A 24,635-nucleotide genomic window follows, 5' to 3' on the forward strand; every position below is an offset into this window, starting at 1 on the left:
ACCAGAATGAGCGCACACCGGAAATCTATCAAAGACAGAAATACCCAATTACCGGCAGGGGCACATTTCTCACAGGAGGGCCACTCTCTCTCCAATCTCTGTCCTGATCCTCAAGGGAAACTTACACAACGCTTCCCAGAGACGAGCCTATGAGCTCCATTTCATTAACCTCCTGGATACTAGAGATCGTGGACTAGACATAGACATTGGATTTTTGATACATTATAATCTGCCTGGCAACTGACTGCCCAGCCCAGCCCAGCCCCTGGCTTCTTTACTTTTCATTCCATCCAGGAAGAGCACACACCAACTGCTGAAACTTCCTTAGCCTGACGAAGGGTTTTTGAACCTGAAAGTTTGCTTAATAACTATTCTCCAACTATTTGGGTTGGTCTAATAAAAGATATCAAATTCACCCAAGGAACCTTGTCTGCCTATGTCCTTAGACCAACATGGCTACAACCTAAACCCCTGCAACAAAGTATTAACTACTTTCTGATTCATTAGACTTTTTTATCTTTTTATAAATATTTGGAGCAATAGCTTCAAAAGTTACCATATATCAATTCCAGTTTTAAATAACCGTAACTGATTTTTCTTCAATTTTCTGTGCTTATCACCTGCATAGTGATTTTAATTAAAAATAGTAACAATTGTTCATCTACATTTGAGATTTAAAGGGAAAGCACTTTTTATTCCTATCTTGCTTCTCAGTTCAGTTCTGATGTGCCTCTGAAAAAAGGTGCCTGGGACAGTTTCACCCTGCAGTGGTGGCATCATGGTATGCCTGGCAGGTTCCTGTGGCTCCTGGTTGAGAGCCACTACCTTAGCCTCTCAGCAGCCTTGTGAGGTATGGAAGTATTAACCTAAGGATGGGGGAAATGGGGGCACAGAACACTTATCTATATTACGAGGGGTTTGCAGCTGTCTATACTGTATGTACCCTTTGAGGAGGCATGGCTCATACTGGCAGATCTCTTTATTGGTATGGCACAAACCTATTCCTTTAGGAATAAATTATGCTAACAAAACCTTTGCATAATATCTAAAATAAGGCTTTAAGCATAGCATTATCTCTTTAGGCATGAGCTTATCCATTACACTCCTAGCAGGTTTTGCTAGCAAACCTATTTTCAGTACCTAGTCTACAGTTTAGAATTTTGCTGGCAGAACTCCAGTTTTGCTGGTAAAATTTAGCATCTGTGCACCAAACTCCTCTGCATTCTTTCAGATATCAGAACTATTTCCCTTTTGCTAAATAACGTAAAACAAAGCTTCTGCTGTTGCCTAAAAGGTTCCTGTAGATACTCCCATGCATCTGGCTGCCTGCTGTAGTCCCTTTAGTAGCGGGTGCCTTCCCAGTCTGTGCATTATGCTCTGGTGGTACAGCTGTTAAGTAAAGATGCCAGAAGTGGGTGTGAATGCATTGTGGAAGATTAGTGCTAGCTGCTGTCGTCTGTATTCAGAGCATCTGACTAAGCAGGCTGTCATTTACAACTGATCACACTTCTCAATGGTATAAGGTGCAGCCCTGCCCTGTCTTTGGTTTGCTACAAGTCAGACAAGTATAAAAAGGCTCATGTGTAGATCAGAATGACTTGCCCAAGGTCACAGATGAATTATGTGATGGGGTTTTCAAGTTCCAGGCCAGTGAGCCAGCCACTAGACCATCTTTCCTTCTGCTTTCCCCCACCTACATGCAGTATTGGTCAAGAATAGTTCATGCGACTAAACAGTAAAGGGGAGCTTATTACAATGCTTGTGGACCACCTCTAGAAACAGCATCCCACTACTCTACATCTTTGCAGTAATTCAAGCAATTAGTGAATTAACACTTTAAAAGTAATTTTTCTTTTCCAAATAGGAATCCCTAGCTTAATTTTTCCCCCCCTCATCATTCAGCCTTTTTCTCTCTGCCCTCCTATCTAAATCTGTCTCTGTCTCCTCTTCTGACACCTTTTTGCAGAATAGAATGTTTCATGTTAAATTTATACTGAAGCTGTAATAGAATTTGCATCCAACTAGTCCTGATAACAGTTCATAGATTTCATAGACATTAGGGCTGGAAGGGACATCGGAAGATTGAGTCCAGCCCCCTGCCCCAGGGGCAGGAAGTCAGCTGGGGTCATAGGATCCCAGCAAGATAAACATCCAAATTTCTCTTGAAGGTGTTCAATGTAGGTGCTTGAGCCACCTCTGGTGGCAGGCTATTCCAGACCTTGGGGGCTCGGACAGTAAAGGAATTCTTCCTTATGTCCAGCCTGAAATGGTCTTGCAGGAGTTTATAACCATTTGACCTTGTTGTCCCTTGGGGCGGTCTGGTGAACAAACATTCCCCCAGATCCTGGGGGACACCCCTTATAAACATCCTTTTTGAATTGTGGAGCCCAAAACTGGACACAGTACTCCAGCTGCGGCCTTACTAAGGCCAAGTACAATGGGAGAATGACGTCCTGGGATTTGCTTGAGAAGCATCTATGGATGTAAGCCAGCATTTTGCTCGCTTTACTAGCTGCAGCATCACATTGAAGGCTCATGTTCATCTTGTGGTCAATCACGACCCCCAAGTCCCTTTCATCTGTAGTGCTAGCCAGCATAGCACTGCCGAGCCTATAAGGATGCTGCAGGTTTTTCCTCCCAAGGTGGAGAACCTTGCATTTTTCGGTGTTAAACACCATCAGGTTCTCCTCCGCCCATTTCCTGTGCTTGTCAAGGTCAGCCTGGATCACCCTCCTGTCCTCAGGTGTGGATGCTTTACCTCAAAGTTTGGTGTCATCGGCGAACTTGGCCAGTCCGCTTCTGACTCCGGTGTCCACATCATTAATGAAGATGTTGAACAATTTAGGTCCAAGGACAGAGCCTTGAGGGACTCCACTGGTCACAGGGCACCATGACGATTGATTTCCATCAACCACCACCCTCTGGGTCCGACCACAGAGCCAATTCCCCAGCCAGCGGATCATGGTGGACCCGAGGCCACAGTTAGCCAGTTTTGCCAAGAGGGTGATCATGGGGTACCAAATCAAAGGTTTTTTTAAAGTCAAGATATATGACATCAATCTCCTCTCCCTTGCCCAGGCTATAGGTCACCTGGTCATAAAAAGAAATAAGATTGGTCAAGCAAGACCTACCCACAACAAACCCATGCTGGCTATCCCTCCAGATGTTGCCATCAGACAGTTCATTAAGAATGACCTCTTTTTGATAATCTTTGCTAAGACCTTCCCTGGGATAGAGGTCAGGCTGATGGGCCTGTAGCTTGCCGGATCCACTTTCCTCCCTTTCTTGAAGATAGGCACCACATTGGCCTTCTTCCAGTCTTCAGGCACTACACCAGAGCACCAGGAGTTCTCGAAGATCCATGCCAGGGGCTGAGCTATGATGCTAGCCAGCTCCTTGAGTACCCTGGGGTGCAGATTGTCAGGGCCGGCTGACTTGAAGGTGTCCAGCCTCTCAAGGTGTTCCTTCACGAAGTCAGCATTGATGGAGGGTGAGGAATCTCCCTCATTCAGGCCTCCCTGTCCTGTGATGGGCAGGGGTGTCCCATGGGGCTGGTGAAAGACCGACGCAAAGTACCCATTTAGTAAGCTGGCTTTTTCCTGGCCATCAATCATCAGTTGTCCCATCTGGTTTAGCAGGGGTCCAATGTTGCCCTTGCTTTTCCTCCGGCTCCCCACATATTTAAAAAGGGACTTTTTATTATGCTTGATCCTAGTAGCCAGTTGGAGTTCTGTCGCAGCCTTGGCTTTCCTGGTTCGCTCCCTGCAGGTCCGGATCAGTGTGGAATATTCCTCCTTGAAGGTGGTTCATCAGTATGGTAGGTAGTGCCTCTTATTCTCCTGTTTAGCCCGTTGGCAGACAATTGTGAAATGTAATAAAAGGTAAAGGCACCTTATGTCAGAGGAAACTATGACTTGCAGATTTTTTTTAAACTAATAGTGGACATGGATGTAGAACTTTGATGTATTTTAAGCTGCTGAATTAAAATGCTTACTGTACTTTAGGGGGGGGGGGAATTCATTTCCTATTAGTTGTTTCCCCTTGCCCCAGAAGAACGTTATCCTGAAATAAAACCTTTGTTTTGGCAACCTGTACCTGAGATTTACGAAAAGGAAGTAACATGAAATGAAACTGTCCAACAGAGAGTTAAACACTTAAAAAACCTTAAGTTCTATTAACTCCTGTGATGCAACAGATTTTGGTGGGGACCTCCTAAATATTTATATAAGAAGTTGGAGTTTTCCAAATACATTCTTTTTTTGTGAACAATAAAGTAGTAATCCTGAAAGTGTACAAAATATTATTCCTGCTATACAGCAATGATGTAAGGTTTTTATTAATGTAGTAATTCTCAACCATGGTGCCATAGCACCCTGGGGTGCCTTGACCCTTTCAAGGGTGCCACAGAGTGTCTCACAATATTAGCACTGTTAGGTGTGTAACCATGACTCACAAGAGTAAACCCAGAGATTTTAAATAGGAATCCTGAGTGTTAAAAAAAATTCTGACCTGTTGTGGTCTTCCTGGGTTCTTTGCAACAGAAGAATTAGTGTATTAGCTTTCACTGTCTTTTTCACTACAGAAGAATAAGGGGTGCTGTGAGTCCTAAAATGATTGAGAACCACTGATCGAATCCATAGATGGATAAGTAGTAAGATGACTTTTTAAATTTCTGTGCATGACCTTGATAATACAGTTTCTGGAATACTCTTTACAGTTTTGAAAATACTCTACATATGAAAAGCATTTTAAAAGAACATTGAGGATTTGGAAAAAGAATCATAAATACGATTTGAAGCCCAGGGAGAGAGCCTTACAGTGGGTGCATCTACATGTGCAATTATCATATAACAATAAACTACAGTACAGTTTGAGCTGGAGGTTATTGTTCCTGCCCGCAGTGTTTACACATCTGCCTGGGACCACAGCACATTGAACCAGGGTGTAGCAGACAGCTGGCAGGAGGTCCAGGGTGGTCAGCCCACTGCCCGGGGCTGCTCCATCTCAGCTCAACATGCTGCAGAGGGGCTGGCTGGGCCTTGAGGGTGCTCCAGCGTGGAGCTACCCGGCAGGCAGCCCCCACACTGTAGCACCCTCATGCCCCAGCCAGCCTCAGTCATCATCTATGTGTGCATTTTGGTGCCCATAACTACTCCACTAGGATAGTACTTGTCCTAGATGTACTCTTCTACAGCAGAGTTAGTTAATTAACTGTGCTGTAATATGGGTGCACATGTTGACGATGACACTTCACTGCAGAATTAGTCAGCTCTGCAGTAAAGTGCACATGTAGATATACCCAGTTTAAAGGTTAAATAGCTCGATTTCTCTTCAGGAGAAAGAGGTTACTTGGAGCATACCTCCTTTAAAAAGGAAAAAAAATACTAAAGAGCTGTTTAACCTATGGAGAAGCATAAAAACAACTAGTGTCTGGAAGCTGAACCAGATACCTTGCATTTAAAAAAAGTTGTAATATTTTAACAAAGAGGGCCATCCGTGTGAATAAATTAGTGGTGGATTCTTATTCTTATCTTCAGATCAAGACTGGATAGGTTTGGGATTTAATGGAAGAGTAACTGGGTAAAGTCTAATGACCTGCACTATAAAGGAGATGACGCTAGATCAGGGGTGGCCTGTGAAGAGACTGGACCTGGCTTGCACAAGCTCAGGGAATCAGTAGCACACTCCTGTCACAGAGGCAGAGGAGGATATCTCCAGCATCCTAGCACCTTCAGTTTATTCTTTCTGTTGTAGCAGAGGCAGCATGTACTAGGTCTTAATGCATGACTACCTACCTATTTCCCCATGCAACATCTGCTGACCACCAGGGGTGCGGGGCTGCAGCAGGTGTTGCTTCATAAGCAGTGGCCCATGGTGACAAAAGGTTGCTCTAGATTTTAGCTCCAAGTTGTAGCAACTTTTTAAAAATTTTGCGGTTTTCACTTGTATCTTTAAATATAGTTGTCTATTAAAGAGATTTCCTCTTTTCTCCATTCCCTCTTCCTCTTCACAATTTAAAGAAACTTCCCACTGAGAATGTGAACAGAAGATGTTTTTCAGCTTAAGGTGTTGGTTTTTTTTTAATGTTGAAGTGCTAAAAAATTCTCTGTAAGAAGAGTGAATATGCTGAAGGTGTAATGCATATCCTGCATGACACTGCAATCTGCATCACTGTCACAGCACAAGTTGGAATAGAAAACATGAACATCACATACATACTTAAAAAGCTACATCTAAATAAATCTTTTATGAAATTGTCACTACCTACCCCTTCCCCCCCCCCCCCCCCCCCCCCCACACAGCCTCATATATAATGGTAGTCTTGTTCTAAATATATCACTGAGAACTTAACTCTACGTGGGCAAATGCAATCAAGTCTAATTATGAGTCCCTTCTTACAACTTGGAACTGGTAAGACTACCAATATGAAAAATGAACCTGAACTAAAACATCCTAAACCCTTTATAGGTGGTATATAAGATTTATAATCTCTAAATTTGTCATCCATATTTGTCTTGATATAGTTTTAAGGTAGTCTAGGTGGTGTTATAGGATTAAGACTGTTTGCCTGGTGGATGAAAACTCTCTAATGCAATGTAACTGGTGTTTCACAGAGGGATGTAGAGCTTCAAGTCTTTCTGCAACCAAGTGCTTAGTATCAAATTAAATAGTTTAGTTCATAATGGTAATTTAATAAAATTTAGATCCAATTTGACAGTCTTTAAACCAAATTCCTTGGTTTAAAGGAAGGAACATACTGGAAGAATAAAGGAACACATTAATCAAAGCTACTTTACAGGCATAAATTAAACAGATTGCCATGGCAACTAGATGGCGTCAACTAAATAAAGTCAGTGGCACACACAATCAAGTTCATTAAATACTTAATTTTTATGAAGCTGTACTTGAGAGAGAGTGAAAAAAAAAATGTCATTACTAGGGTGACATCTCACAGGTAATAACAGGAGAACCAGAGATGGTTTTCTCTCAGCCTTGTGTCTGTGTTCTGAGGTACTTCAACTCATGATTCTATCAATCACTTTCATAACTTATCTGGACCTACTTAACTCTTCACCTGAAAAGCATGGTGAAAGTAAAAAAAAATAGAGTAGGGTCAGAGTCTGTTTCTACCTGTAGCTCTATTGTTTTTGCATTTAACCCATTTAAGAATATAGCCAGTAATATCCAGTTGGGGATAAGTTGCCATTGTCTAACTTGCAGCGGCACAATGCTTGTATTTCATGGTATTGCCTATGCTTAATGTACAAAAGATAGTACTTTCTATTGGGTGGGGGTAGGAAACCTGTTTCAGCTGAACATTTGTGCTAAGAATAATTAGGACAACTTTGAGTTGGTAGTGTCATATAGAGGGGCATGCCTAGGGTTTTCATATGTATCCCCCTGCATAAATCTGCCCATGTTGGAGCAGCATACAGTTGTTGATGAAAGTGGGCTTCTTGTATTAACTATTAGTGCAAGTAGAGGCTATAGTGCTAAAGCATACTTTAGTTAAAAAAAAAAAAAATTATAGTAAGACGTTCTTCACAATCTGTTTGTGATAACTCGCATTTATGTGCTAGGGTCTCATCAAAGAGTAGTGCTAGAATCTCATCCTCAAAAAGTAGTTCTTCTCCCTCTTCTCCTCCATAACTCCCCCACAAATGATGGTCCCTGTTTGGAGGAACTACCAACCTAAGCATGGCAGGTGAAGTGGAGTTCAGAGGAATAATAAAAGGTCTATTTATATAATATCAACTTGATTCTTGGAAGTAGCATGGTAAAGATGCAGGAAGTAGGGACCTTGCTGATAAGTGCAAGGAGGATGCACTATGCCTAAGAGTGTGCATAAAGGTGACTAGTGAAAACCTAGTAAAAGTGGCTGAGAGAAATGTCAGAGGATGAAGAGGCACCAAAGCTTACTGAAGGTGAAACGGGGATGTAGATTAGGTGAAATTTGATACTGGGTAGAAAGCCAATGGAAGAGTCCAGAGAAAGGAGTTCTGTGATCAGGGAAGATGACTCAACAGCACGACTTGAAACAAAACAGACGGGGCTGTATTTGAAAAACTGCATTATGTACGGTCTCTTTTTTTTTTTCCTTTCTCCTCGAAATGAGCCACATAATAGTCTAGGCAAAATGCCTTCCTAATAAGCTGTTTGCAATCCCATGTGCATGTATAAACAAAAGTTTAGTACTGATCTCCAGTATTTCTGTAGAAGGAAAAAAAATAGACATTGGAACAGGGGTCAGCAGTGTTTTTGGGCAGAGTGCCAAAAAGACCCACAACCTTGACTTGTAAGATGTTGGCATGCCAGGGGTAGATGGCAGAGGAGCTGTGAGAGGCCCAATTCTTGTTGTGGCAGCACAGCCCCAGCTCGTTCCCCACCATGTGCCCCAAGATACACATGCACCCACTGCCTGCAAAGAGCTGGGCTGGGGCTGCATGGACCCCAGCGCAGCTGCTTGCAACTTCCTGGCTGCCTGCCACAGCTAACCCAGGCTTTGGGCAGGTCCCTTCCACCTGCCACAGAGCCCAGGCTGCTTGCAGCAGGCGGTAGGAAGCTGCAAGCAGCTGCACTGCCATTCATGGAGCCCTGGCCCAGCTCATTGCTGGTGGCGGGTGCACGTGTGCCTTGAAGCAGATGGCGAGGAAGAGACCAAGACTGCACTGCCAAAACAAACATCAGGCCCCTCATAGCTCTCTTGCCATTTGCCCTGAGGTGCACGTGCCAAGCAAAATGCCTTTGCTTGCCATGCTCTGGCACACATGCTGGGGGTTGCTTACTCCTGCATTAGAACTTCCACCAGTTCTGCCAACCAGCTTTAAAAAAAAATAAAAAAATCTCTTGATATGGGTAATAATCTCTACCTGCAGTGTACTTCATGAAATAGAACTTTGTACACTTCCATACTGAACTCCAGCAGTGGGAGAGAAGCCCAAATTGCTTGAAAAGAAGCTAAGAGCACCATATCTTCTTACTCTAATGGGGTTATCGGAAGCTAAAGTGATGGCTTATTTTGCACATTAGGTTACACAGCAGACATGTGAGCATAGAGTAATTTGAATTTAGCATATCCAGCTGTTCTCTTCAATGTAGGGTACCCCTAACCATAAAGGTTTTAGTGTAGATGTTAGCACTAAAAACTGCATTTGGCACAGTGAAGGATAGTGGGGGGAAAAAATACCATGGTGTATTCCAGAAGGAAATAAGCACCTCTTGGAACAAATGAACTCTGACCCAATATAGGATCTGTGTGTATGACACAGGACAAGCACTAACAGTACAGACAACTTTGCTGACAGGGGCCTTAGTGTTTCTGAGTATCTTCTTGAGATGTACAGTATATCTGTCACTTAGTAGCATGTAGTGTGTAGACATAAATTTTAGAAAGCGTGAGTCCTAACTTTCAGTGTCACAGTATTGTAACACAGCATCTTGGAGACATGACTCAGTATCTAGAACAGTAATTCTTAACTGTTTTGGACTTGAGGCACCCCTCATTGGACTCAAGGTGCTCCTCCATAACTTTTGATAACTTCGTGGCACCCAATTAAAAAAACTAATTTTATAGATTACAATGCTTACTTCCTTGCAGAGGGGTTTAGCAGTGGGAATGGGGGATCATCCAGGCAGGGACAAGCTTGAGCCTGAGCTTATCTGGTTATTTTTAGTTAGTTCTCTCCTAGCACATTTATCTCCTCACATCTCATGGCACCTCAAGATACCCCAGCACCCTGGTTAAGAATCACTGATCTAGGAAGAATTTAAAAATCTCTGCCTGCAAACTAGTAAACTGTCAATTGAGTTTCTGGCCTTCCAGAGCTGCCTAGCATGCTTCAGAAAGCTGGGGTGGTATTTGATCTCTGGAGAGTAGCTGGGGGAAGAACTCTCTAAGGCCCCCTCGACCATTGGTGACGCGTAGGGGGTGTATGCGGGTGCACATGTACCCCCTGAGATTGGCGCTGCACCCCTTGGAAGCGCCAGCTGCCAAAGAAGAAATGCACTTCTGGTTTTGCTGCTGGCTTGGTGATTGGACGCTGCCCCCCCCCCCCCCCCCCCCCCCCAGCAATTTGGTGCCCCACCAGATTTGGGAGGCATCAGTTGCCTATGTCATTTACACTTGATGGGCATTGTGTAGTTAGCTATTTAATTGGGCAGTTTAACTGAAACCCACTACACGTGCAAAATACCTATCATGCCATAAACTCCAACCAGTTATAAAGTTAGACCTTGAAAATGTGTACTTCATAGCTAGTTGGTATCCAGCTTTAGTTTGCATGTTTAGCAGAGACTCCCCTGTGGCTGGGAGCCCTGTCAGTTGACTGGGCTCCCAACCGCAGGAGTGCACCATTCCCAGCTGGGGCTCTCAGCCTCAGCAACTGCTGACTCTGGGTCCCAGCACTGCCAGATGGCTGCCATGACCCAGAGTCTTGCAGCTTCTGACTCTGGGTTCTGGCACCCTACCACCCCCACAGGTGTGCAAAGCCCCTGGGGATGGGAGACTGGGGTTCCCAGCTGCAGGAGCATGCTTCTTGCTGGAGCAGGGGGAGCATGGGATCAGGTTCGCCCTGCACTGGCAGTAAGTTGCAATGGGATCTAAATGTGCAATCCCACAATTGCTGCTCCTGCCAGGCAGGTGTAGCATGACAGGAGGTGCGATTGTGTGGATTGCACATTTGGGGCTCCTATACGCATGCAGGGAGGCTGCTCCAATGTGCTGTAATTACAGTGCGTTGGAGCCGACTTGATTAATTGAGTCTGCTGGAGCGTGGTAATTACTGTGTTCCAGCAGACTCCACTGTCAAGTGCATCAGCATCCCCATGCTGAAAAATAGTGGTGGGGGCACTTTGAACTAGCTTTAGTTAATGAGCTTTAGTTAAAGTGCTCCCACTGCCATTTTTCAGCGGGGGGACGCTGATACACATGATGCTCCAGGTGCTTAAGTTAACACAGCTCTCAGAGCTGCACTAATTAAGGCGCCCTCCCCCCCACCTCCTGGGGCACATCTATAACCCTTGGATCCCATTGCACTTTACCTGCATGTGTAGAAGAGCCCCAAGAGATCTACAGGCCACCTGTAACTCTTGGAGTGGGGATAGAGTAGGGAGGGTGCCATAGCAGACCAACAGTAAACTTGAAGCACTGCTTGCTGGTTTGGGGGGGGGGCAGGGTGTTCTTCTTCCCCTCTCACCTTCCCCCAGTGGTACAGCTCTAGCTCTTAGGCATGTTAGAAAAATCAGTTTTACTGACTTTGACATTCTTTTTCATAACAGCAAATCACCTAACAATAACATCTTTTTTTTTTTTTCTGTAGAATATCACTTAAAATATAGAGTATAACTAAACTAGGCAAAAAAAAAAATACTTGCTGTATTGTAATCTTTGTATTCTGGTCACTTACTAATTTTGCTGCCTCTACATGGTGAAGATGGGCCATAAGCCTTGAATCAGGGCCTTGTCTTCAAACCTGCCTGTAAAACGCCCAATATTAAAAAATATTGGAACCCAAGAGGAAAACTCTTAGTGTTTGTATATGGATATCTGATTTTCTCCAGGGACTAGAATGGCAGTTGGAATTTCATTTAATGTTGTAAGCTTGAAATAATTAGAAGTAGCCTTCAAAATGTGTACTTAATAAAAAGAATGCACTTCTTTTTTAAATGTTTCTCTTCAAGACTTAACTTGTAAAACATCAATGATACAAGCTGTTCATCTAGTCCGTCAATGACTAAAGGCAGTTTTGATCAAATTATTAAAATTAAAACGGACTTTAATTTCTACTACTTTTTAAGCTATCTTGCCATGGGAAAGCACCCCAATAGTAGTGGTATCTATTAAAGTATGGAAGTTCACATATGCTTTTAAAGATTATTTTTTTTTTTTTTTTTTTTTTGACAAACGCTGCTTTTCTTCAAGAAGCACATGACATACATTCCTGACTCCTGACATTAATGCAAGTTCTCCATTTTTATATGCAAGGGGAAGAGAAGTTTGTACTTGAAGATGACCATGACAGTTGCTTGGAGGGAACGGTCCTCAAGCAATCTGTTTATGCAAGGATGTGTTTAAGCTTTTACAAATATGAGAACTTAATCAGTTAACAGGCAGTATGAACATTTGAACCCTTGTATATCCTGGCACAGATACTTGAAATATCCAGACTAGGCTTTACAAACACACAAGCTGGCAATCAATTAACCTGAGGTAAAAACAAATATATACATACCACCATCTTTGATTGCTTAGCAAGTGTTATTGTAACTTCTCTCCCTTAGTTTAGGTAGCAGAGGCTGCCCAGTAACTTAACTGCAACTTGTGCCTTCAAATATAATTGGAACCAGGACAGAAATATACCATTATTCCACATTAAGAATTCCACAGATGCTCTCTCTTTTTCTTTTCCCCTAAAACTGCACTGGAGAAATGAGCTAGAGTATTTTAAATTCTTCCACATCTCTGTGCTACAGTACAGTGCTTGTCTGAGCGAGCACAATGGGGGAACATGTTACCGAACAAGTCCAATACAGAAATACTTCCCTTCCATGAAGACTAACTGCTCTCATTCTCAAGGCACCGTTGTTTTTGCTTTTCCTTTTTTCTGCCTCTGCCTTCCCAATTTGGTTAGTAGCTGCTTTAATTAAGTCCACTGTAACTTCATTGTATTTATTGAACCCCAAGTAAGGCTAAGTTGAACTGACCTGTTTCTTTCACTTTAATTGCACTCTTCACTGGACGACTGGAAAGGGAGTAAGTGGTGACACTGGAATATATTTTTTGCTCCTCGGTTGTAACCACATATTAAATATTTGAATATTAGCTAAAATATTAATCTTATATCTTCTTTTCTTTGTTTTTTAGGATGGCTGCAGCTCCTCCCAGTTATTGCTTTGTTGCATTTCCTCCATGCACTAAAGATGGTCTTGTTGTATTTGGAAAAAATTCTACACGGCCTAGAGATGAAGTACAGGAAGTAGTCTATTTTGCTGCTGCTACTCATGATCCAGAAAGCAAGGTTGAGGTAAGGGGCTTTTAATTATGGTGGTAGTGAATATCATTTGAGCTTTGTCCCTTGCTTCCCTGTCAGACCTTGGAGTGGTCATCATTCTTCCTTCTGCACAAATCTTTGAGGTCAAGGGAGACTGAACAATGATTCATTCTTTGCCCTTCCTTCAAGACAAGCTTGGGAGGAGACAGTGGGAACACACTTTAGAGTCTTACTCAGAGAGAGATTAGTCTCAGTTTAAGTTGAGGGTCATCTTTGGGCTGCCTTTTTTCCAGTAGACAGACTGACACTTTTGCATCCCAGCTGCTTGTACAAGACCCAAAGGCTAATACTTCAAGGTTCTGTTTCAAGGTAAAAACTTTCCTAATAAGGGCAAAACAACAAACTTTTTATTATTCCTTTCATGATGCTATTAATCATGTTCATTGCAACTGAGTCCAAGGACTAATCAAAAATAGGGCTGTGCCAGGCACTGTGTAGCTGGCAGCCTCTATACCAAAGAGTTTACAATCTTAAATAGACAAGATACTTACGTGAGAGGGAAGGCATAATAACATACAAGGGATAGTGTGGTGGCAGTAACTAGCATGTTAATTTAATGTGAAGATTTTGTGTGAGGGGAGGGGAGAGGTTAGTTAAGAGGGAAAGAATTAAATGGAAAGGAAAATGAAGGGAATTTGAGGCAAGGAAGATGGAGGGGAAAAATGGGAGAGTACAGACAAAGTGAACAGGCTGAGAAAGGGAGGAGGAATGGTTGGAGGTAACAGCCAGCTGGCGCAGGACAAAGTCCTACCATTTTCACTGGACCATCTTGGAAAATCTGTTTTAGCTGCCTCCCAAAGACTGACTGGAGTCTTTGGATGGCTCCTGTATGTTCTGTGGGTTAGGCATGACCCAATGATTTAGGGTTGAGAGTTAAAAGCAACTCAGGATTTGTGGTTTATTTGCAGGAGGCACAGGCATGTGCTCACAAATCAGAAGGTAAGAACCAAAATCGGGAGCAAAACTTCAAATGTATTTGACAATATGCAGACTGAGCAGCCTAAAGTCAGTCGAAACAGATGGGCTCTGCTGATTTTGTAGTTTAGTTTCTTTAAGGTAGGAAGAAAGGAGTGGCTTCAGTGTTCCCCTCCTTCCCTGATAGTGTCCCCATAACTTTTGTGGGGTGAGCTGCTGTCCTCTTGCCCTTTTCTTCAAGTACTGGTCCTCTTCCTTCAGACCTTAAAAGATTTAAGGGTTAGTGATATTCTTGTCTGGATCGGTTAACAAATCCTTATTTATTTATTTATTTATTTATTTTTAAGTTGCTACAAACTTCTAGCCCTTACATGTTGTTTATCATTGAAGTACTGATTTTTGCACTAGGGAAGAGCTTACTCTATTTTTACAGTAGTTCAAGGCTTGCTTAAACTTTTAATACTAAACCATTGGTGCAATGCAAAATATTCTGCGAATAATCAGATAACTTTATTTGGACAGGTTGAGTTCAAGTTTTAAAAGTTATGTATTTATTTTAATGGGTAACAGGTTGGAAGGTGTTGCTCTATCAAGCCAAATTGTGCAAAAGCAACTCTGCTACAGTCAAAAACAGGTTAGCATTTTATACCTATAGAGCAAGGGTAGCCAACCTGCAATGAGTGCCACAAGTGGCATGGGCAGCCTCTCTGTGGCATGTGGCAAATTAGAGATGGGGCAGGGAGCTCATGTTCAGATGCACAAATCAGTGGAGATTGGGCAGAGGAAGGGGATCAGAGTGGCACTCATGGGGGAAGGGAGGGCAAATTTTTTGGTGCATCTAAAAAGGTATCCCCCTCTAGGGTTGAAAAATTAGACTTAAATCCTACATGGCTACAAGGGAAATTGACTCTGATGTCTTATCCAGTGCAGAACTCATCACCTCTACCAGCCTGGTGCAGAGCAAGCGCAAATGAACAGTAGGAACCGAGCCTTGGCATGAATTGATTTGGAGTATATACAAAATAAAAATTCTCCATTACGCTATGGAATAGCATCTACTATGGTCGATTACTGCAGCTTCCTTACTTTATATCACTGAATTACTAACTTTGTAATATTACTGATAAGTGCTTGTCACTCATTATTTTAGCCCATTATGTCTTTGTGGAACTGTATAGGCATTGCCTGTTCACCAGTCATAGGCCTGTCATTACATGCAACTTTGTTAAACTTTTCTCAGTGCAAATATAGACTGACTTGTTGGCCTGTTTTGAAGCATAAAACTTTGTTTTACATTTTGGAAAACAAATAATTACAACATAAGAGTTCAGCCACATCTGTTCCACAGCAGGGTTGGAGGGCATTGCCCTGCTGATATCTAGAAAACTCCAGTATTGGAAAAGGAATTGCCTTTTTTTGGAATATTCTTAATTCCCTGGCCATTCCCAAAGCCTCTTTAAGAAAACCTCTTTTAAGAAGATGTGAAGAATAATGCATTGCGTTTGAAAATTTGTCTAAGGCTATGTACAGGCGTTAGCATTTCTACTGTGACAAAAGCTAGCAGTAGAAATGATAAGCAGACGTGTTCTCTCAGTTTCTCTAAGGGAAGTATGCCCCTTTTGGGGGAGAGATCTTCCATGTGTCAGCGTGGAAGATCTTTGCAAGACCTTCTCTCATAAGTGTGAACACACATGCTCCCCTCTTAGCCTGACCCATGAGGGCTAGAGACATTCAAACAGCCTGAGCCTGAATTGATTCAGTCTTTGCAGATTAGTCTAACCTGGCTAGGCTAAATCAGTTTGTAACCCATACAGACGTCCCAGAAATGCAGGCATATGCCTGTGGTGGCCCAGGCTAGAAGCTGGGAGGTGCTAGAGCAGTCCTCCCTCCCTTCTGAGTGGAGCATGGTCAGGCCCTGGCAGGACACTGCTTAGGGAGGGGTCCCCTCCCACTTGATAACAGAGCATTTATCAGCTGTTATCAGCATTTAACACCCCATCAGAAAACAAAAGCCATGCTCACTGTAAGCTCTTCTTAAACAGCTTTTTATGAAGGAGGGAATGCAGGGACATTACCAGTTGAGCTGTTAAAGCCCTAAACAGACACTGCCTTATCTGCCTTACACAGCATTAGCTAGCATACTACGTGCTGGCTACAGTTCATGCTGTGGGAGAAACTGGGAAGGGATCTCTGCTTAAGCAGTGAGTTGGGGGGGGAGGGGGTCATGGAGAGGGGCCATCCCTGCTGTGGAGCAGAGAACCCCGCCTGGCCCTGAGAGCATACTGGGATGCTGAGGGTATCCGGTTTATCTTACACCAGCAAAAAGTCTGGGACAGACATTGCATAAACCAGTTTGAGCCAAATTAGTTAAGTCTGACACTACATTCAACAAGGTTTATCTCAAACCGGTTCCAGCCATTTTCAGATTGGTTTATGTGCACTGACCATTGTCATGACCCAAAGGTCTGATTTGTGTGTGTGCGCTTCGGCACTAAGAATTATCCCCGTGGGTATACAGCTTCATTGCACGGAGGAGTTCTGCTGCGCAGAGAACCCACGTGCAAGGAAGTGTTCCTGCCACTTTGCAGCGATCTTTGCAGGGTGCATTTCTTTTGCAGCGTAGAAATGCACGGTGCAAAGGTTTCCCGCTCGTTGTATGTAAATTTGCGCCCCGCAATTGGCTAGTTCTAAATTATTCACACGTGGCGGCTAGCGATTGGCCTGCTAGCCGTATAAGAGGCTTGAGCAGTTTCCGCCCAAGCCGAAGAGGACTCCACATCCATCTCGTGGGGACTCTGGGTGTGCGCGGCAGGGTAATAGAAACCCTGTGTGTCGCTCAGAGGAGTTTGGCGGCCTGATCCACCGCCCATCTCTTCCCGTCTTTGAACGGAGCCTACTATAAGACGTAACGACGAGTTTTATGCGCGCTTGTCCTGGACATCCGGAGTTTGTCTGCGTGGAGCCTAGCAACCTCCACGTGATTGTTCGTGTTCTGTCTGCGTGGAGCCTAGCAATCTCCATGTGATTGTTCGTGTTTTTTGTTGTAACCGCAACTCAAGCAAGTTCTCAGCCTACACCACGACCATCTCGGTGTAAGTAAAATAATCTTAAATCAACCATTACGTGTCTGTGCCTAATTCTAGCTTGGCGCCCGCCCTCTCCAACCCGGCCTGCCCGGGCTGCTGGCCACAGCCCGCGTGCAGAGCGATGAAAGCGACCCGGGGTCAGATCCGGCGCGCACATGGCGACGAGGATGGGATCGGGATCACCGCGGCCCATGATGGGATCAGGAGAGGGCTCGCTAGAGTTAGAATTAGTTGAGAACTGCCCTTGGAGAAGTGGGAGACGCAGCGTAACAAGCGTCGGAGAACTGGAGGCGCACCTCGCGTACCACCAGGCGGGTGGAACGGGCCGGAGATGTGTCCGTGGACACCTTTCGTTAAGGGGAGAAGAGGGAACTCCAGAAGTCGGAGCCCTGGAAGGGAAAGAGATATATCTTCACCCCTCGGCGTTCGGGTGTATCATGGGCGATGAGCGGGTCCTGTATAGGCCCCTCGAGGCTGTGACTCTTGCCGAAGTCGACCTGGCGAGTGCAGTAAGCCTGACCCCCACCCGGGAGTGTGTCCATTGCTCACGGTATGCCCGAGAGATGGGAGAGACGATGCCAATCGGCTGGTTTTCCCCTTGTATGGTGGTGCCTAGACTGAGGGGTTGAGAGCATCCGTCCGAGCTCTGCGAAGACCTGGAGATGGAGGACCGCGCCGTAAATGAGAGAGTGGTCCTATGGTGCGACAAGGGGGGAAAACTAAATGCAACCTTTCAGACTATGGCTGATCTAATGAGCGAAACTTTAAGTTTAAAGACCCAGCTGCATATGGCCGTTCAAGCAGTCGGAGAAGCGGCTGAGAAAAGGGATCTTGAGAAGCCCCAACAAGATGGCGCCGAGCAGAGGGAAGACCGCATGGAGGAGCCGGAAGTGAGGGATGGAGCTTCGGGAGAGCTCGTGAGGTTCGGCCGGTGACTCCGCCCAGCGACGTAGCGTCGATTCTGCCGACCACGCCCCTTTGCCGAAGGGAGGGGGAGTCAAGTGGAGGAGTGCATCCGCCCCTCCCGCCTGAGACAGCAACGACTCCCACTGTAACAATGACTACAGCTCCGGCAGAAACAGCAACAGCAACGACAGTTCATGAGGAGATTGATCAGCCTGCAGTACCAAGTAGCCCAGTCATCGGTCTGCAGAATGCAGTTCAAGCTACCACCTATTACGCTCGTTCCAGAGCCGAACTGCAGAATTTGTGTAGAGAATCCAGGATACGATCCGATGAAACTCTGGCTGTGTGGTTGGGACGTCTGGTCGTGGAACTTGGGTCCGACCTCCTGGACCAGGAAGAAGCAAGCTTCTTGGTGAGACAAGCTTCATGGAATAGGGGACATGTCACCGACATCGACTTGGTGGCGTTTAGCGTCCACTGGCCTATTCCGATTCCAGCGCTTGTGGCAGGAGTGATTGAACAGAAGGCCCACGCATGGCACGACAACCGACCAGAGCACACCGGTGCAGAACAGCTTGTACTGGCTATTATCGGAGTTTCGTACTGCGCCTGGAACCCAAGAGAATGCACGTTGGGACTAACACCGCTCCAACGAATGCGACCGTGGCCTCATCGTCACCTGCGAGACCCTGGAACCGTTCCAGTGACCCTCGACAGCATAGATAGTTGTCTTAAAGTTTACGGGCAAAGAAACATCGTGGTTCTGCGAATTGTGCTGAACCCACTGGTCGATCATCCTGTGAGTAGTCTCCTTCATCAGTTGTCAAGACTGCGCGTCCTAATGGAGCCAAGACTATCCAGTGATCGGGAGTGTCAACGCCCGACTGAGGCTCAGAACACGAAACACCGCGAATCCGAGCGTCCAGTATTACACCAGAGAACACAGGAGGAGAGATATATGTTTGGATACCTCCTGCAGCGTTCTGGACTTAATAAGAGACAGCTTCGGATTTTAGGAGATGCGGGACAATGGCAGCTAGCCTACGAGTTAGGTTTTCACTATCTAGAAGAAGGTGACGATGACTCATCGACGATTTCGTCGAGTTGCTGAATCGGAAAAAGAAAGAGAGCTGTCCACTATAAAATCGTGTTTATATATTTGTATTTAATAGTACTGATAAGTTTAATTGACTGCATTATCGTGCGGTCCTGTGTGATTTTGTAAATAGTAGTGAATAACCATTTTTAAGAGAGTTCTTTTACAGATCTGGGATTCGGAGTGCGTGGTGGAGAGAGGCCCCGAGAGGGACAACATCACTGAAGGGAACGAAGGCCTGACGCGCGATTCCACCATGACGCCCACCCAAGTCATGATCGTCCAGTTTTTTGTTATGAATGTGATTTTATGTATATGTGTGTGTGCCGGCTATTATTTGATTCGATCCCTTGAGGACGAACTTTTTTATTGTTGACTGATTTTGTTTATGCTCGTTTAGTTTCGCGAACCATTGACAGAGCTATGAATAACCCGGATGATAGGTTTGAAGTATAATTCTATTGTGCCTTCACCAAGGGGGGATGTCATGACCCAAAGGTCTGATTTTGTGTGTGTGTGCTTCGGCACTAAGAATTATCCCCGTGGGTATACGGCTTCATTGCACGGAGGAGTTCTGCTGCGCAGAGAACCCGCGTGCAAGGAAGTGTTCCCGCCACTTTGCAGCGATCTTTGCAGGGTGCATTTCTTTTGCAGCGTAGAAATGCACGGTGCAAAGGTTTCCCGCTCGTCATATGTAAATTTGCGCCCCACAATTAGCTAGTTCTAAATTATTCACACGTGGCGGCTAGTGATTGGCCTGCTAGCCGTATAAGAGGCTTGAGCAGTTTCCGCCCAAGCCGAAGAGGACTCCGCATCCATCTCGTGGGGACTCTGGGTGTGCGCGGCAGGGTAATAGAAACCCTGTGTGTCGCTCAGAGGAGTTTGGCGGCCTGATTCACCGCCCACCTCTTCCCGTCTTCGAACGGAGCCTACTATAAGACGTAATGACGAGTTTTATGCGCGCTTGTCCTGGACATCTGGAGTTTGTCTGCGTGGAGCCTAGCAACCTCCACGTGATTGTTCATGTTCTGTCTGCGTGGAGCCTTGCAACCTCCACGTGTGTTCGTGTTTTTTGTTGTAACCGCAACTCAAGCAAGTTCTCAGCCTACACCACGACCATCTCGGTGTAAGTAAAATAATCTTAAATCAACCGTTACGTGTCTGTGCCTAATTCTAGCTCGGTGCCTGCCCTCTCCGACCCGGCCTGCCCGGGCTGCTGGCCACAGCCTGCGTGCAGAGCGACGAAAGTGACCCGGGGTCAGACCCGGCGCGCACAACCATCTGTTCTGTTACAGGTTTAAACCAGTTTCTGATCACTTAAACTGGTTTATGTGTAATGTCTGTCCCTAAAGCTAGAGACTGCTCCCTGCACTTACCCTGATCAGGCAAATGGGTGGACGGCTTTGCCCTGCTGTTCCTGTTCCCTTTGGGCTGGTCTGGGAGGGGGTGGGAGCAGCAGAACAATGCCCCCTACCCATTCCCTTGATTGGGGGTCTCATAGTCTGAGGAGTGGGCCACGTTGTTCAGCCAGCTCGACTTCCAGTTTCCCAGAGCAGAGTGGGAAAGCAGCCGCTTCTTACCTCCCCAGCCTGTTCCCTAGAATGGTGTCCTAGCCTGGGGAAGGCACAGAAAGCAAGGGAGGGGTGGAGGCTTCAGGCTAAATGCCTGTATGTTTCCTCTCCCAGAAAAAAATTCCACCAATGGAAATCTCTCAGAAGTGAATTCCTGTTTCTGGCTTCGGTCTATCCCAGCCATGCAGTTGATGCAATGAAAAATATTGGCCTCTTATAATGAAAAAGCTTTTCCTCTTTAAAATGATCTTGTTAGCAGGCAAATGGATGGAAGGTGAGAGTGCAAGTCTGGTGTTTTGTTTTGTTTTAAGTGTTTGAACACCGTACTGGTATTTTAACTTTTTGCTGTCATGCAAACCAGATTTCATTAAATCAAAAATAATCCCTCCATTGCAGTTCCAGGTACTCCAGCTATGTAGTGTGAATATGACTGGAAATTAATTTGGCTTTGGATTTCTGCTAATTAGCTGCACTGTGTGCATATCTTACAGCACAGGAGCCTGTATAGAATGCATATTGCTGTTTGTGGTAGTAACTGCACACTTGCAGCTCTGCTGTGTCTGCACACACATTGTTAATTGGATTGGACAGTAATTCCCTATATATTGTCAAATTATATCCCTAAAAGTGAGAGATGTGAAGTGACAGTTGAAAATCAAATGCTCCAGATATTTAAAGTAGCAGTCATGCAAAAGTAAACTCGCATCTTAAGCACGTTCATAGACCTGTCAAGTCAATAGTTGATGGAAAAAAATGTTATCATAAGCTTTCTTTTAACACTGGTCTGTCAGAATGGTGTTAGATTCCATAAGACATCTAGAACTGCCAAAAGCATTCTTTGCTTATTTTTGCTGTAGCTCTGGTCTGTCCATAATTTTTATAGAGTTTTATGAACCACATAGGATTGGAGCAAGCTGTGCAAGATTTTTAGATATGCAGTCTTATTATGGAAGTCTTCTAAACTATTAATATTTCATGATGTATTATATCTTTTGTATATAGCTCAACCTGAGCTCATGTATTTGGAACACTTGCCTTGAATAGTTTAAGGTTTGAATTCCTACACTTGTGAATCCTAGTCCTGCACTGATTGAGTCTAGAAATAGTGGTTAAATTTATTTATTTATTTTGCATTCTTACTTTGTAACTGGATGTAGACTCCTGGCTAGCTAGCTCATGGCATCGGTACAAATGTGCCCAAACAAGGATCAGGGTACTTTCAGCACATGGAAGAAATCATTTTAAATTTAGAACTCAGTTCTTAAAAATGATACAATCCATTTTAGCTAGCTCATCAAAACTACCTCTTCTCCCTCTTCGCCATGTCAGCAGGTTTCCAAAACACTGAACAATGGGGCTCTTTATTAAGAGTGTAATGTCTGTGGGTACATATCTGTGATAACATTCTTGAAAGCCCTTTTTTTTTTGGCGTTTTATTGATGTGACTACTGGCTAATAGTATGGTATTCTAAACTTAGCTGATATAATTGGTGTGCTTTTCTTGTTTGTTTGAGAAGCCTAAGTACATGTGCAGAAAAATAAGCTCAGTAAAGCAGGAACAGGGGCCTTTATGTTTTAAAACTCCCAGGAAAATGCTATTTTTGGCTCTGGACTTGCATCTAACCTTTCCACTAACTGACAAGATTATTATTATTTTTTTTTAATATCTAAAATTCTTGAGTCGGGTCTCCTTTTTATGAACAATTTCTATTATTGGTGGTTCTCAAGAAACTTTGCAGCCTATCAGGTCATGAGGATTGATCCTAAAATGCCCCTAGGGTAAGGAGGTTTTTAAGTAAAAATAAATAAATATAAATAAAAAATAAATATTTATCTCTATTTTTTTATTTATATTTATTTAGAGAGATGTATCTGGTTGGGTCTGCCTGGAGTCCTGTACCTAAGTACCAGCATGCTAATGAGGGTTCCCTAGTACCTTTTTAGTCAACTATTGTTGCCTTGGTTATTCTCCAGAGTTTGAAAAATGTTATAAATGCTACTTGATCCCAAACTTTAGTGTGTGTGTGTTCTTGTTTTTTGTTTTTTAACCTGCTGCTGCTGCCTTTCTCCTCAGCCCCCCCCCCCCCCCCCCCCCCATACACGCACCGTGTTTACTCTTGTTCTGGTCTGGCAGGCTCTGTCCCTGCTGTAGTCCCTGGGCATAGAATATGTTTTTGCTCTGGCATCAGCCCAGTCTCATAGCAGCAACATTGGCAGCTTGGGGTAGGCTGTTCTGAATACAGTAGCCATTTTGAAATGGTTCTTGTCAATTGATTTAAGCAACTTAGGCTAGGGACAGACATTAAAAAAGCTGTAGCCTGAATTGATTCAATCTTTGCAGGTTAGTCTAACCTGGCTAGGCTAAACTGGATTGTAACCACCCAGACATCCCCTCTGGACTGAAGTATTGTGGCACATGCCTGCAGTGGCTCAGGCTAGAGGCTGGAGGGCACTAAAGCAGCCCTCCCCTCTATTCCACAGTACTGAGCTGAGGGGGAGAGTGGCCAGGTCCAGGCAAGGTGCTCTAATTAGGGAGGGGCTCCTCCCCCTGCCCCCACCAGCCCAGAAGGGAGTTAATAACATAGTGTTTATTACCGCTAACTCAAAGTTTATGAGCCCATTAAGAAAACAACAGCTTCTCTCCATTAGTTCAAGCTTTTCTTAAACAGCTGTTCCAAAGAAGGAACAGAGGGACCTTACCAGCTAACTGTTGATTAACTCCAAAAAACCCTAAGCTGGCACTGTGCTGTCTGCCTTTTGTCCTGTCTTCCACAGCATGGACTGTAGCCAGCATGTGGTATGCTAGCTAATGCTGAGAGGTGTCTGTGTAAGGCAGAGGGGAGGAAGGAGTCCCTGCTTGAGTAGCAAGTGGGGGGGGGCAGGAAGAAGCCAGGCAGACACTGTTGTGTCTGCAGTCTCTGCTGAAGCTGCAGCCAGGGAGCAGAGCCCAGCCCAGGAAAGCACCTGGGATTCTGAGGGACTCTGATGTAACTTAAACCAGGAAGGGGTCTGGGACAGACACTGCACAAACCAGTTTGACCCAAATCAGTTAAACGTGTTTCAATGTAGTATCAGACTTATTTCAAACCAGTTTCAGACATTTTCAAACTGGTTTATGTGCAGTGAACATCTGTTTGGTTACAGGTTTAAACCAGTTTCTGATCATTTAAACCAGTTTATGTGTAAGGTCTATCCCTAGCCTTAAGGTTCTCAGATCTGAGACTTCAAATTTTAATTTTGGTGAAGGGGTGTGTGCTAAGTGGGTAAATAGTATTGCATGGGGCAAAAAAAATAATATTCATTCTAAGGGATGGTTCAAGGTTAGTTTTCAAAAAAGCAGAATTTAGTCCTTAGAACATCTGTAATAATGTAGAGAATTTTAATTTCTATGAAACATTCACTTCTACAGCAGTCGTGTTTTCCCCCCCCTTGCTCCCAATGAAATAAGGGCTTGTGATCCCTATATGGAAGAAATTTCTGCCTTTTTATTCTTCTGTGGCATCTTGGATCCGGTGAAGCTATTTTAATTCAAGATAAGAGTTCCTTTCATGAAGAATTATGCCAGTCCCAAAAGGGGTTTTTGCATAATTTATGCCTAGTTATATCAGATAAAAACAGTAATTGTGGTTGCACGTTTCTAGTGATGGTATGAAATCTCTACCACCTACTGCTCAGAAGTCCATAGAGGTAAGTTTGGCTCCATTGTGCCTGCATTTAGCAGTGAAAGTGAAAAGAGGCCAGTTGGCCTTCTACAAACATGAAGGAAACTGGACGTCTGTCTTGAAAACAGTTCAGCTAGTTTAGAGATCCATGGGCTTCAACGTCTGTAAAATCAGAAATCCCAGTAATGTTGCTGTTTGGGTCTGCTGGCACATTTCAGTTGGCTTTTATGCCAGCAATTAGAGTTAACTAGATTATATCTGCAAGTGAGGTTTTCCCAGCTGAAATGTGTAAAAGCCATACATTTACATGGAGCAGTGGTAAGAACATGGCAATCCAATTTAGAAGTCCC

The 24,635-nt window shown here is 44.3% G+C and overlaps 1 protein-coding gene across 2 annotated transcripts in view; it reads left to right on the forward strand.

Moving 5' to 3' along the window:
- The window catches only part of SCRN1 (secernin 1), a 71,297-nt gene that overhangs the window by 11,768 nt on the left and 34,894 nt on the right, over positions 1 to 24,635 (forward strand). The window contains exons 2-3 of one of the 2 annotated variants that reach the window (XM_059728882.1): positions 3,716 to 3,817; positions 12,863 to 13,022. In XM_059728882.1, coding sequence (XP_059584865.1) covers positions 12,864 to 13,022 — 159 coding nt within the window. In that variant the 5' untranslated portion in view covers positions 3,716 to 3,817; position 12,863. The remainder of the gene's footprint in view (positions 1 to 3,715; positions 3,818 to 12,862; positions 13,023 to 24,635) is intronic. The other variant, XM_006265245.4, reaches the window with a different exon arrangement.

Source organism: Alligator mississippiensis, chromosome 5 (genome assembly GCF_030867095.1).
Source record: "Alligator mississippiensis isolate rAllMis1 chromosome 5, rAllMis1, whole genome shotgun sequence".
Classification (NCBI taxonomy): Eukaryota; Metazoa; Chordata; order Crocodylia; family Alligatoridae; genus Alligator; species Alligator mississippiensis.